The sequence below is a fragment of the Falco punctatus genome, assembly GCF_963210335.1.
Source record: "Falco punctatus genome assembly, chromosome: 6".
NCBI classification, from domain to species: domain Eukaryota; kingdom Metazoa; phylum Chordata; class Aves; order Falconiformes; family Falconidae; genus Falco; species Falco punctatus.
Genome location: NC_137585.1, coordinates 17,810,696 through 17,823,465, shown reverse-complemented (window position 1 = coordinate 17,823,465; position 12,770 = coordinate 17,810,696). Strand labels below are relative to the sequence as shown.

The following is a 12,770-nucleotide window of genomic DNA, read 5'->3' as shown; positions in this document are numbered from 1 at the left end:
TCTGTTGAATAAATGGGAATTTTGAAAGCAGGCTGATAGATTGCATGTTTTTGTAGATAAAGATAACTGGTTTGTATAATCTTGAAGAAACTGGTGTGGAAAACTGACTGCTTGTTGGCATTAGGATCTATGGGATAAGTTTATACAAAAGATAAAAAAATCCCCCCTCGCAGCTCTTTATCCAAAGGTAGATTGGATAGGATTGGTCACTGAATATTTTGGCATAACCTTTCTTTCTGCATACCTTCTGTGGGCCTGGAAGATAGAAAACACTTTATTCTGCCCCCCACCCCCCCCAAGCTTCAGCCCCATGTATCTGTTGTCTCTGCCAAGGCTGGAAGCCTGGTTCTATAACCTCACTTTTCATGCTTGGATTTCTGTGTATTTCATCTCTTTCAAAAAACTCAACTGTTTTTTTAAGAGGAAGAGTAGGAAGAACTCATAAAAGGGATGAGAGGACCAAAGCTCCTACCTGAAGTTCCTGTTTTGGCAAAGATACACTCGGCTTGTCTATGCAGTCTCTTCCACTGTAATGGCATAACAGGATTTAAGCCCATTGCTAGTTTGTGATGGTGAGAAAGATAATATTTCTAGTAACACCTCAGCCTTGCCGTGAGGGTTGATATGTTCTCTATCAGCCCTTCAATTAGGTGGTGTTTAATACGCAGAGTGCTACGCTCTGTGACTTTAATCATGAAAACCAAGAGAGTAAACTCGGAACACTGCAACTTGTTTTAAGGGTCATTTGGGATTAAAACTCGTGCCAGGCATAATATAGTCTAGGTTTTCAGCTAAAACTAGAGTGCTTCTGTCCAGTTTAATCTGCTACTGCTGGTAGTGAAACCCATTAAGTAATAAATTAAAACACAGCACCTGGAAAGTGTTTTTCCATCTCCTTCAGGAGTTACATAGAAAAGGTCATCTTGGCTTTCTGTTAGCCAATATGCAAGGTAATTGACTGTATTCTTCTAAAATTGAAGCTCTTTTTATGTAACTATGTTGCTGCTCAAACATAAATCGTGCAGCTTGCTGCTGTGGTGTAGGATCAAGTATAGCGAGTGCTGTTTTGGTTACAAAGCATCATAGCCGTAAATATTACAAATACACAACCTGACATCTAGCACATTGAAGTAAGCTTTAATGGCTCTTTTCTCCACAATCCCTGCAGAAGGAGCAAGACATCAAGGAACTGAAGTTAACCATTGTGGAGTGTTCCTCAGTCATAGAGGTATGGGACTGAGCTTAGGTTTTAATTACACAAGGGGAAAGCATGCATATCCTATGCTTATTCTGTGTAACAAACTAACACTCTAACCAAGTCTGATCTATGTTTTAGACTTTACGGGCAGAAAAAAATAAGCTACTGGAGAACATGCAACATATGCAGCAAGAGCTGATCTCGTGAGTATCGTGAACATGTTCCAGAAAATGCAGTTCATCAAACGTCAAAAAGGGCTGACTATTTTTTTTCTTCTTTCCCCCCCGTCTCTTCTAGAAATGGGTTGAGTTTCCCACCGTTGTGTAAATCTAATGGTAATATTCCTGAAGGGATGAATTCACTGCACTGTGAGCTGGAACTTGCTCAGTCTTCTGAGGTATGAATCAAATCTTTATTGAATCTCATCCCAGTTGTCTTGTATCAGTAAAGGAAGAACAAAGCTTGTTCCCTGTGAATTGTTAGATAGTCCTGGAATTCAAAGCCATTAATCCTAGCACACAAGGATAAAATGTGAGGGTTACAATATTGTCCCAAGTACATTGGAGAAAGTCCAAAAAGCAAACAGCACTGAGATCTGAAAAATGTGATGTACAAAATACATCTGTAAGAACTAGGGTCATACATTTAGCTGGAAGAAAAGCAGACTGATAGGAGAAGATAGACGTTTTCAAATATATAAAGGGTATTATGCTGAAGAAAGTAAGTTGTCTTCTTGTTGTACTACCTGCACCAGACACCATTTCCAATTGCAGGAGAGGAGGCTTCTTTTTCCTTGAAGTCTAATGCAATGAAAAAGAAAACTAGAGTAAGCATCTTGACAATGTTGAGGAGTCTTCATCTAATTTATTCTTTAGGTACTCTGATAAGCATCTTTCTGTAGGTACTACTACCTTGCTCTTCAGCAGGTGTGATGGAGACTGATCTTTAGAAGTACTACCCTGTTCGTTCTTTTTTTTTTTTTCCTGGGGTCTTTGGGTAGTGACTTGGAGGAGGACAGGAGAGGCATCCTTCTGAGTCTGCCACAAGCTAACATACTCTTAATACTGCAGTTGAGCCTGTTGGAGTTGCAGTGTCCCCCATGTCCTCTGAAGAACACCTGGCAGGTGGTTTGATGACTTTTGGGAACTATGCTTTTGATCAGACATGCTTCACGCAACACTGGAAGCTTGGTCTCTAGTTTACTGCTCTTGTAGCTTTCCAGCACTCCAGTGGAGCGCTACTGGGAAAAACAATTTACGTGTACATTATGGTTTTATTTCAGAGTTTTTATCTGAGCTATTCTGTGCCTGTTTCCCTAAAGACATTCCGTGGAGTCCCATCCTTTCTTACAATGCTGTCTTCCCTTCAGATGGAAGCTGTGCAGCAAAGCTGATAACAAATATATGCTATTGTAGTGATTTCTCTTGTAAGACTTCACTGTGCTGCTACTTGCTTTTGTATGTGGGGCATTTGCAAAAAAAGAAAAAGAATCTAATAATGGACTAGAACTACAGGCCCAAAAATGAGAGGTGTACTTGGCTAGGCAGCTCGGTTTCAAAAATAATGTATTGTCCCCTATTGCAGCTCCCCACGGCCACAGTGAGTCACTATGTTTACCTCCCCAGATGCTGTAATGAGACACAATCCCACCAATTCACCTGTAAAGCAAGTAAGGGCTCTGCTTATTCATCACTTCACAAAGCCTCTTCTGAATGAAGATAACTAATTATTGACTTCCTCTTGCCCACTCCTGACATGAAAATTTACTGTGGATTGTTCAGCAGCTTGGCTGGCTTGCTTTTTTAAAATCCCCATGACGTGATGGGTTTGAAAACTTTTACAAGCTTCAAGTTTCAGTAGCTCTGACCTTCTGGTAAATAGGATGCAGGGATACTTCTGAAAAGTCTAAATGTCACTGATGCTGGTTTGTAATAAGGAGATGTCAAAATAAGCTAGCTGGATCTTCCATCTCTTCAAAGATTCTCAAGGCTGAATGGACGTCCCTGGATGAAACGCTGGATCGTGAAGTGCTGCTTTTGCTTCAAGGACCTGAATATGCAGGAGAAAAATTTAAGACTGTCATGCACAACCTGGTCAGTGGCAGAGCTTGTGTGAATAAGGATGTGCTCTTCTATCAGCCTTTTAATTAGGATTTCTCTAAGCACTGATGGTCAGATCATGTTTTCTCCTTTCGAAAAAATAAGAATAGCTGCCCTTGGGGATGGAGGGGGTTACACTTAATCTAACAACATTTTGCACCTACTCCAACACCGTAACTTATAACTTGGGTAATTCTGGGCATTGTGTCAGGCTAGTACTAAAAATGCCAGCCAGGGTTTGGTTTTTTTGTGTGGTGTTTTTTTTTTTTTTTTAGGAGGAGGATGGTGGTGGTGTTTGGGTTTTGTTGTTTTAGGGGGTTTTGAGGGTGTGTTGTTTTGCCTTTTCAGCAGAAGGAAGCCTCTGGAGCAGAGGAGCTTGTCATGACTGCTTTACAATGGGTAAAAGACCCTGATGTGAACATGCAACAGGCTTGGGAAAGTAAACTTCTGGTAAGCAACTGCTTCTCTGAAGCTATTTTATCAAACAGAGGGGCTGTGCAAAAAACTCAAGTGGGATCTTACTGCTGCATGCTATGTATATTAATTACTTGAGATCATAGCAATCCATTTGGGAGTTAGAGATGTCTGTATGGAGAGATATCTTTTGTAACATTTTCTTTTTCGAAGAGAAAGGGGATGATTGATTTTCCACTTAAATGCTGCACTTCTCCTGACTTGTGCAAGAGCTCGCTTTGTTAAAACTATGCTTGAAGGGTAGATAGTCAGTTTGAAGAGGAAAATGAGGTCAGATGGCAACACTATATTGCGTGAGCTATGAAGCTTTTTTTACTACTGCATGTTTGTGTGCCTTGAGCACCTCCTTTCCCCTGTGTTCTGAATCTGGCTAAGGTAGCAGACAGTTTTGCCATCAACAGGAGGAAGGAGGTAGGTTTATAACCAGATTTCCAAACTAAAACCCTCATGGGGTTTTCTTTCTTTTCAAAGGCAGAGAGTTCTACTTTTGCTGGACACGTTCCACAGTACATATTTTACAACTTATTCGTGCATAATTTATTTTTACTACTTCTCATATCTCTAGTAAGGCTTGAAAGTAAAGACTTGTGCTCAAGGTAACTGGCAAAAATAACTTCCACATGTGGTAGCAGTGATCTGTGGACGCAAGCTCTTGCTCTATCCTGCCCTCCCATATAAGAGCATGGTTTCTGAAATCTTGATCTTACTGCAGGCAGCTTTTTCTCTAATCTGCTCCTTCTTGCTAATCTGTTGTTAGGAATACTGTTATAGAAAACTCTACTAAACTGTATATTAATGGTATCTTTCAGCTCCTTAATATATGCATAACCCTTAATTCATCCCACTTGGGTAATAGCAAGTGGTACCAGGGTATGTGCTGTTTTAAGCTGTTAGCTTTTAAGCAGAAAGCTACTCTTCTTTTCCTCTAATACTGCAAAATGTAGCTGGCCCTCTTCACTTTTTTTTTCTGGGCAGATGGGAGAAATCATTGGAGGCAGCCAGCTTTTTTTTTTTTTCCTTCTTTTTGATGTAAATCCTGAAAGCTTCCCCTTGGAGAAGCTGCAAGCATCTTGGTCTCTTCACCCTGGTGTGACTCTGAGTAGATTCTAGGAAACTGCAGGCTTGTGCATTGATGTAGGTTTTTGATCTTGACTGAAAACTTTCTTCTTTGAAGCTGTCACAGCTGCAAAGTGCTTCTTAACTTACCATTTGTGTTGGGATCATATTCCTGTTCAACATGGGATGCTGAACTTTTGGTGTGGGTGTTGTAGTTGATCGTGGCAAATGAACCCTATTCTGGCTCTTAGAGTGATGCATTTGGAAACTAAGCTAAGAGATGATCAAGGAAGAACAAGATTCTTCAAAACCAAAAGTGTCCTATCCTTCTGGGACCTGTGGGGATGGAAAGTGACTTCATGTCAAATGTATTGTCTTCACCTAGCTAGAACAAGCCAGATCTGTGGGAAGTATGGTCTATGGTATATCTTGGACCATGTACTGTCACTTGAAGACTAAACACTTCCACACAATTTCCTCTGAAATATATTATGGACACATTTTACTGAGTTTCAGCATTAAATATATTTTAATATACTTAGAATTTACTTCATGTATAATATATGCCTGTGGTTTTGTGTGTACATGCATATACTGATGGTGACAAAAACTTTTACGCCCTTCTCCTGCAGGAAGGCAAGACTGTGGCACATGTGCCCTGATAAACCTATACCACTTGTGTCAAAACTATGCTGTTTCTGAGAGCAAGTGCTGCCTGTCTTGGCTGACAAACTGATCTTCAGGATGTGGGCATTTGCACATGGTCACATCCCATGTCATCCCAGGAAACATATCTAGCAAAACTGCTCAGTCTCTGTGGATTTTTAAGTATTTATTTTTAGCTTGATACTTGATGTGTTACACTTCTCTTGAGTGAAGCAAGTAGATAACGTGGCCCATACTTGTGGGATTGATGTTTTCCCCTTTGAACTAATGTTCATATTTCTGGGATTTTACATCATTCTTACCTGACCTTTGTTTGACTCTCATTAAACATTCTTTAAAAGCTGAGAACTCTATTTTGCGTATTCAGTTGAACAAGGTCAGAGAAATAGGATTGGATTGTTCTTTCTCAGTACTTTATACTGCAAGTCACTGTTCAGAGAAATACAAAGGGTGCAATGTCACTTAACACCTCATTTTTTTACCCTCTTCCCCACCCCCCCCTTTTCTTCCCACAAATTAGAGGTAAAAGCAAAAGCCTTGGTCACAGAGGTCATCCCTTGGACAGATGCCATCTGCTAGGCATGTATGACAAACTGAAATATTGTCTTGATAGTTTTGGTGGGGTTTTGTATTTTGCTGTAATGCAAACTCAAATTGGTGCCAATGGACTCAGTTATACTTTAAAGAAAGGGTTACAGAAGCCTAAATTATCAATTTTAGGGCTTCTTGCAAGATGGTTGTTATTAAAACTTTCCATTGCGAAATGTTTTTTGCTGCTGTATCTGGGCATCTTGTGATGGAGTTTTTCTGGAGTAAGTTGTAAAGATTCCCTCATGCACCATGTAATCAGCTGCCACACTTACCATATATACTTGATAACCATGTATTTATTCTACAATGGATAAAGAGGAAGAGGACTGTATGTGTACTCTAGATCTGCCCAGAAAGAAAGGCTGAGAGTGACTTTTCACTCAGAAGTAACTTCTTGAAAAAAGTGGGAGCCATTTGACAAAAATTGAACTAGCTTACTATCTCTTTGAGCAATGTGTAACAGTTTGCACATCAAGAAATTTATTTTTTTTTTTATTTTTTTTTTAGAAGTCCTAACACTTGGCAAGAGTCTAGCCTCTCTGTCCCCATATCCCATCAGATTCAGGAATTGGAAGGCACAGGTCTGAAGTTTAGGTAGCTTTGTTAACCCATTAGACTGCACAAAACACTTTTGCACAAAAACCACCCATTTCTCCCTCGTCTCTTCCCTATTAAAATGTATTTCTCCTCGTTTATCTCTTCCTCTGTGCCCCCCCCCCCATCCCAACCAGATGCTGAGTGAGTAGATGACAAAACATTGTCAATCATCCACCTTCTTTATTACTGATAGCATCAGATGTAGGTGATGATATTAAATGGTGGAACAGGGAAATCTATTCTCATCATGTAAATTGGGGCTCTGGTTTACTCTCTGGCTCTGCTCCTCATCTAACCACATGACAGCTCGGTTTCAAAATTCCACAGGCTCTCAAGCAAGAACTAGGAGAAAAAAGACACCTTTGGATCCAGAAACTTCATCTCTTGGAAAAATACAAAGAATCCCTAGATAAGGATTTTATTCAAATAGCAGGTGATTTGAGGAGAACCAAGACAGAGCAACTTCACCTAAGGAAAGAACTCTCTGCCAGGTACCCCTTCAAAGCATGTGGGTCTGTCCTCCCCCCCCCCCCCCCCCTTGTGGTGTTTTTTGTTGTTGTTGGTTGCATCTCTGTTTGGTGGGGTTTTGTCCTGTGGAATAAAAAGTTTACTGATTTCTGAAGGCTTTTTTCATGGAGGAAATAGTCTGCTGGTTTGGAGCGTGGACCTGGTTTTAGCATAACACATACGCTATGTGGGACTTAAGGTTTATGTATGAAGTACAGTCTTGGAGATGCCTTTGGAAACACCAGGGAGACCACAGACTGAGCAGTTACAGCAAGAAGGCAGGGCCTATCTAACAGGTGCAAACATTAAATAAAATGTTGGGTTTCTGTGAAGCAGAAGACCTGTAAAATATATGCCTGCAGGTATTATTGCTTTGGGAGACAATTGCTAGCTTCAGATGATCTGTGTCAGTTTCTTAAGGGTATCACTTCAATAAGTTATCTCATTACATACAAAAATGTAACTTAAATTTCAGTTTATTGGCACATGGTTCCTGCTATGAGTTTTGATATTACAAATATGACAGCAAAGGACAGCAGGTGTAAACCTCTGCCTGCCCACCCTTCCTCTTCTCCTTGGGCATTCAAGAAAGTAGCCAGTCAAATTTATTTTTTTTCTAGAACAACTAACTTGAATTTGTTATCTTTGTGGAACCCAGGCTTACCTATAGTATCATCCTTCTGCTATCCTATGCTAAATATAAATTTTTGCATGCATGCCTCTACCTGGATTTGGGGTGTAAGGAGCTCCCTAGGGCTTTGCATCCTGGAGAGCCAATATGAAGCAGTCATGATGCACTTTAGCTTGACTTACCTTCCATTTAACATTGTTAATATAGACTACTTACATGCTTTCCCTTCACTCAGAAAAGAGCTGACAAAAGTACTGATGGCTTGGTTTCTTAAAGCTGCCTCTCTATCAAAATTGTTTATGGTGGCAGCAACAAGAAAAATATATGTGAAGATAAGTTAGAGAAGAAACAGGCAAAGGGTTTCTGCAGTGGAAAAAAAGGGTTCCTTGAAAGTTATCATCTTTAGCGCTGGTTCTGATGGCATCTGCTTGCTGTCAAGTGGAATACCCTCTGAAACACTGGGAAATCAATCTGGTGAAGCTGTGTAGCTGCACTAATAGCTCTGGCATTTCTTTTCTAGAATGATTGACTCTATATCCCAATACTGTTTCTCCAAAACCATGAGACAATGCATTCTTTTGACAAAACTGTAAAAGTTTGTGCTGCTAAGCTATTCCTCTGTAAGAGTTCCCTGGATATTGCACGAGCTACCCCTACAGTACCCAGCTGGTTGAGGCTGGCCCTGCCCTTGTGCTGTTAAGCTGGGAGAAACCAGGGAAAATCTCCACCCCTTCCTAATTCTGGAGCTGCCATAGAAAAGCCTTGTCTGCCTGCTGGGTTGAATTGTGCTTAGCAAGAACTGAGTCCCTGGTGCTGAGTCCTGGGGAGCTGCAATATGTAACGGCTGAATGTGTTTCTTGATGCATGTCTCGACAACTAAAGTGTGTCATCTCCCGGGCATGCCTGCTCTAAATGTCAGTAACGGATTGTGGTTTGTGCTCTCTCACCCCACAGGCAACGTGAGATAGTAGCTGTCAAACAGTTACAAGAAGAAACTGCTGGCCAGGCAGAAGCCCTTGGTTTAGAGCTGCAAAAAGCTACAAAGCAACTTGAGGATGCCAGTAAGCAGGTGAGGGACAGTCTAGTTCCTTCTATGCAGGAGACAAGCAAGCAGATGCAAAAGGCTACCTACAATGCATCGCTGCTCTTGGGGAAAGGAAATCATGTGTTCGGAACGGAGTGCCTCGTTGCAAAAGTGTAACCGGCAGAGGAAGTAAAATTTGAGGGGGTGGTGACAACAGTTTGCTGATGAAAGAGGCAGCATTGCATATTTGTGGTGGGTTAAAAAAAAAAAAGAAAAAAACCCAGCCAAAAATAGCTTCCATACACAGTCCACCCCAACGTAAAAATGCAGAAGTTCAGAGGGAGCTTTATCACTTCCTGAGAAAGAACAGATGCAGTTTGGTTTCATTTACATGAACTGTAGAGGTTCCTTGTGTTAGCCAGGCTGCTGTATTCACTTTCATTCCCTTTCTTCTTAAATATTGTTTTGTGCTTAGGTGGAGGATCAAACTGAAGCATTTCACGCTGCTTGTGAGGAAGCTGCATCCTCAAAATGCAAGTTAGAGGAAGCCATTTCTGAGCTGCAAAAACTCAAGGTTGTGAATGCAGCTTTAACGAACACTTGCCAGTTGCTTCAAGAAAAGGTGGAGGACCAGAAAAGTGAGTAACTACTGGCAGCATGCCAGCATTCACTCTTGCATGGGCAAATCCTTTATGGTCTAGTTATGGCAAGGGGATATAGGACTGATTTGCAGGTCATCCAGTAGAATGCTCTGTGGAGTCCTCCCCCCTGCCACCTCTCTCTCTCCCTGTCCCGTCTGTGTGTGTGTGTGTGTCCCCTCTTCTATTTTCCCTTCTCCTTTAAGAGGTCTGCAACCACAGCATCTGGGCTGAGAATCGGGTGGGATCTCAATGAGTGGCTGTTGGGCTGGACCAAAGCTGCAGGACCTCCTACCAAAATCTGCAGTCCTAGGAGGAAGCATTAGTAACTCTACAGGTGGCACTGGCGCTCCTTTACCAGAGGTCCTGTTCCCATACCTGAATGGCCCACCTTATTCTTAGCAAAGTCATGCCTCTTTCTTCAGCTTCCTGTGCCAAACAGAACTGATCTTTACGTTCTGCATTCTGCTTGTATTTCCTTTGTGTTTTTGAGTAATGCCATGTATTACACTGCTCTCCTTAGTAGAAAGCAAGCGTGTCATTGCATTGTACACATGCAACTCTTGCTACAGAACCATGGAAACTTCATACTACCTCTTGTTCACTCGCTAACATCAATACTCCAAAAGCTTGGGCAATTGGAGAATACAGTGGTTTGATTCCAGTACTTTTCTTTCCAAATTCTGGAGTACATATCACTTCCTCATAGGAAAAAAAAAAAAAAATGACTGACAGGCTACTGAAGATTTGGCCTCAGGCACACATTTCCCAGGGCAATGTGACTATGTGCATTGTAAAAAAAAATTTTATGTGCAAATTACAGGTTGTCTTGTAGGAAAAAAATTACATGGGAACCCTGTGCTTTAGCTCTAAGGCACAATTGTTATGCACTGATGTGGCAGAAACAGCTCTAGACTGCTTGCTGACTTCTGAACAACAGTTTGGCATTTTTCACGTGTGTGTGCTCATGTTGCTTTCATGCTTACTGCTTCCTTCAAAGTGTGGAGTTTGAGGTATAGCAATGGAAATAGTGTGTCATTTTATAGCTCTGAATAGACAAAGCTCTTCTGCAAAGTGAGCTAGAGTGAGTAAAAAGAGAGAGAGAACCCCAGAGATGTGGGAGAGACTGGTGCCTCTGTGACTCAAAAAAAGAAAAGTAAATTATAAAAAACCCAAACAAACCAAAACAAAAAGACCTTCCCCACTCAAAAAAAAAAAAAAAAACCACACCCCAAACATTGCCACTCTGGAAACGGCTGTGACTTTAGCTTTAAATGACTCCAGGTAGTTTGCAGAAATCTCTTTATGCAGATAAATGGAAATAAACCAGTAGATGTGTAGAGATGTTGCGAAGTCTTATGAAGAACAGGGCTGGCAAACAAGGATGAGAGTGGGGGAGGACAACAATTTATCTTGGTTCCTGCAGAAAGCCAGATGGGTCTAGTGCCCCTTCCCCACCTACCTACCTACTCCATTCCCCTACTTCCTCCCACCTGTGTGGTAAGAAATGAGAAATTAGGGAACCTGTTGGCCAAGGAAGCTACTACACAACCTCAGCCAGCCTGGCACAGCTCCTTCTGTTTCAGATGACTAATCATGCCTCACCGCTAACTGCCGTGGCCCTGATCCAGTGAAAAGACTGAACAAGTACTGAGAGCCGCCTGGAATTTTCACTTGGCCGCTAAAGTGACAGTGCTAATGAAACCTCCTTTCTCTCACACACACATCATTAACTGTAGCATAAAAGCTATGGCTTTTGGTAGAAGTCACCGAAGGCAGGCCCTGGCATTGCCGGACTTGAACAAAGACTGTTTCCAAGTATAACATGGTGCCCATCGACTCTAAGAATTCTGAATAAGATGTCAAGTTGGAAGGACAATTGTGTCTCTTCCAGTCAGCCGTGATGGAGTCATCCGTTTCCATAGGAGCTGTGTGTGGCACCTGAACACTGCCATGAGGAAGCATTGCCCCCACCTTTATTGCAAGGGGAAATGTAACCACAGGGAAGAAAGTGCCCGGTGTTTTACGTAGGGTGGAACTCACAAAACAAAATGCACTTCTAAAATTCTCTTTCCTGTGAAAAATGGTTTTAGGTATAACCAGACTAAAGCAAAGTACAATGGGTTTGTGATAGGCAGAGGTCAGGTTTAAAGATGCTGTAATGTCCAGCTACTTGTTATCAAATTATAAGGAACCCTGTAAGACTTGTAAATGTCTTTTCATAGCAACTGCTAATGCACTGAGATGGGAACTGCTTCAAAGGCGACTCTGTGAATTGCTGTGTCAGGTATGATGCTTGTTTGGTGGGAGAAGAAAAGGTAGGCTTGCACAGGAGGTGTTCTGGTGGAAGGATATCTACAGCTGAGATAGGCTACAAGTAATTTGACAGCATCTGGTTCCTTCTCTAACATATGCACGACTGTGGGGGCAGTAAACTGCATGTACTGATCTGTACGTTATTATTTTCCTTCAGTCTTCTGGAAAAAATGGGCTTACAGGTGTGATGTTGGTATTCACTGAGAATGGTTGTTGGTGATTGTATCAAATGGGGCTGAGGGAAGCTTTCCCTGATGCATTGGTGTGATTTGTCTGTCACAATCAGCCCTCTCTTCTGCAGACAGTCTTGTAAACAAATGTTTAAAATCTTGTAATAAAATATCTTTCAGTATCCACATATTGGAATAGGCAGTGAAATAGTTATTACCTTTGTGCCCCTCTGTGGAAATGTGTTGGAAATTATATAACTCTGGAGTGCTTTGCTTTGAATAAAAATACTTTCTTCAAGTTTGGAAGGAGGTGGAGGGGGAGACATTGTGGGAAGACTTTTTTTTCCTAACTGGCTTTGGTAAGGAACGCTATAGCTCAGGGTCTGAACGGTCTGGATTTAATGCAGAATAACAGTGTATTTATAAAGAGAAACAGAAGAACCTAAAACTTATCCTAGGCTGTAACAGAGGCATCCGAGGAGGAGAATTAAAACTGTGGACCAGCTGCATGTGAATAAAACTTGTATTCATGCATAAAGGTCTGCAGAATTAAAGGCTGGAAGTAGCAAGGGGAAACGGCTGCATAGTTTTCCTGATAGCTGAAAACAGTTCAATTGGATAACGTTCCATTTTGTTCATAATTGGTAGTACTGTTCCTTCTCTTTTTTCCTTTTTTTTTTTTTTTTTTTTTTTTCCCTACGTTTGCCTGCCTTAAACTATTTCTCCATTTCAACAGTGTTGTGCAGAGTTAGAATCTGAGTACGGTCTGCTGCCCACATCAGCTGAGCTGGTAAAAGGGAAGG

General features: G+C 41.4%; 1 protein-coding gene across 1 annotated transcript in view; it reads left to right on the top strand.

Moving 5' to 3' along the window:
• The window catches only part of IRAG2 (inositol 1,4,5-triphosphate receptor associated 2), a 39,641-nt gene that overhangs the window by 9,637 nt on the left and 17,234 nt on the right, over positions 1 to 12,770 (top strand). Inside the window, exons 11-20 of the mRNA XM_080392672.1 lie at positions 1,169 to 1,228; positions 1,337 to 1,401; positions 1,496 to 1,595; positions 3,178 to 3,291; positions 3,646 to 3,747; positions 7,009 to 7,172; positions 8,774 to 8,888; positions 9,319 to 9,481; positions 11,707 to 11,768; positions 12,704 to 12,769. Coding sequence (XP_080248798.1) covers positions 1,169 to 1,228; positions 1,337 to 1,401; positions 1,496 to 1,595; positions 3,178 to 3,291; positions 3,646 to 3,747; positions 7,009 to 7,172; positions 8,774 to 8,888; positions 9,319 to 9,481; positions 11,707 to 11,768; positions 12,704 to 12,769 — 1,011 coding nt within the window. The remainder of the gene's footprint in view (positions 1 to 1,168; positions 1,229 to 1,336; positions 1,402 to 1,495; positions 1,596 to 3,177; positions 3,292 to 3,645; positions 3,748 to 7,008; positions 7,173 to 8,773; positions 8,889 to 9,318; positions 9,482 to 11,706; positions 11,769 to 12,703; position 12,770) is intronic.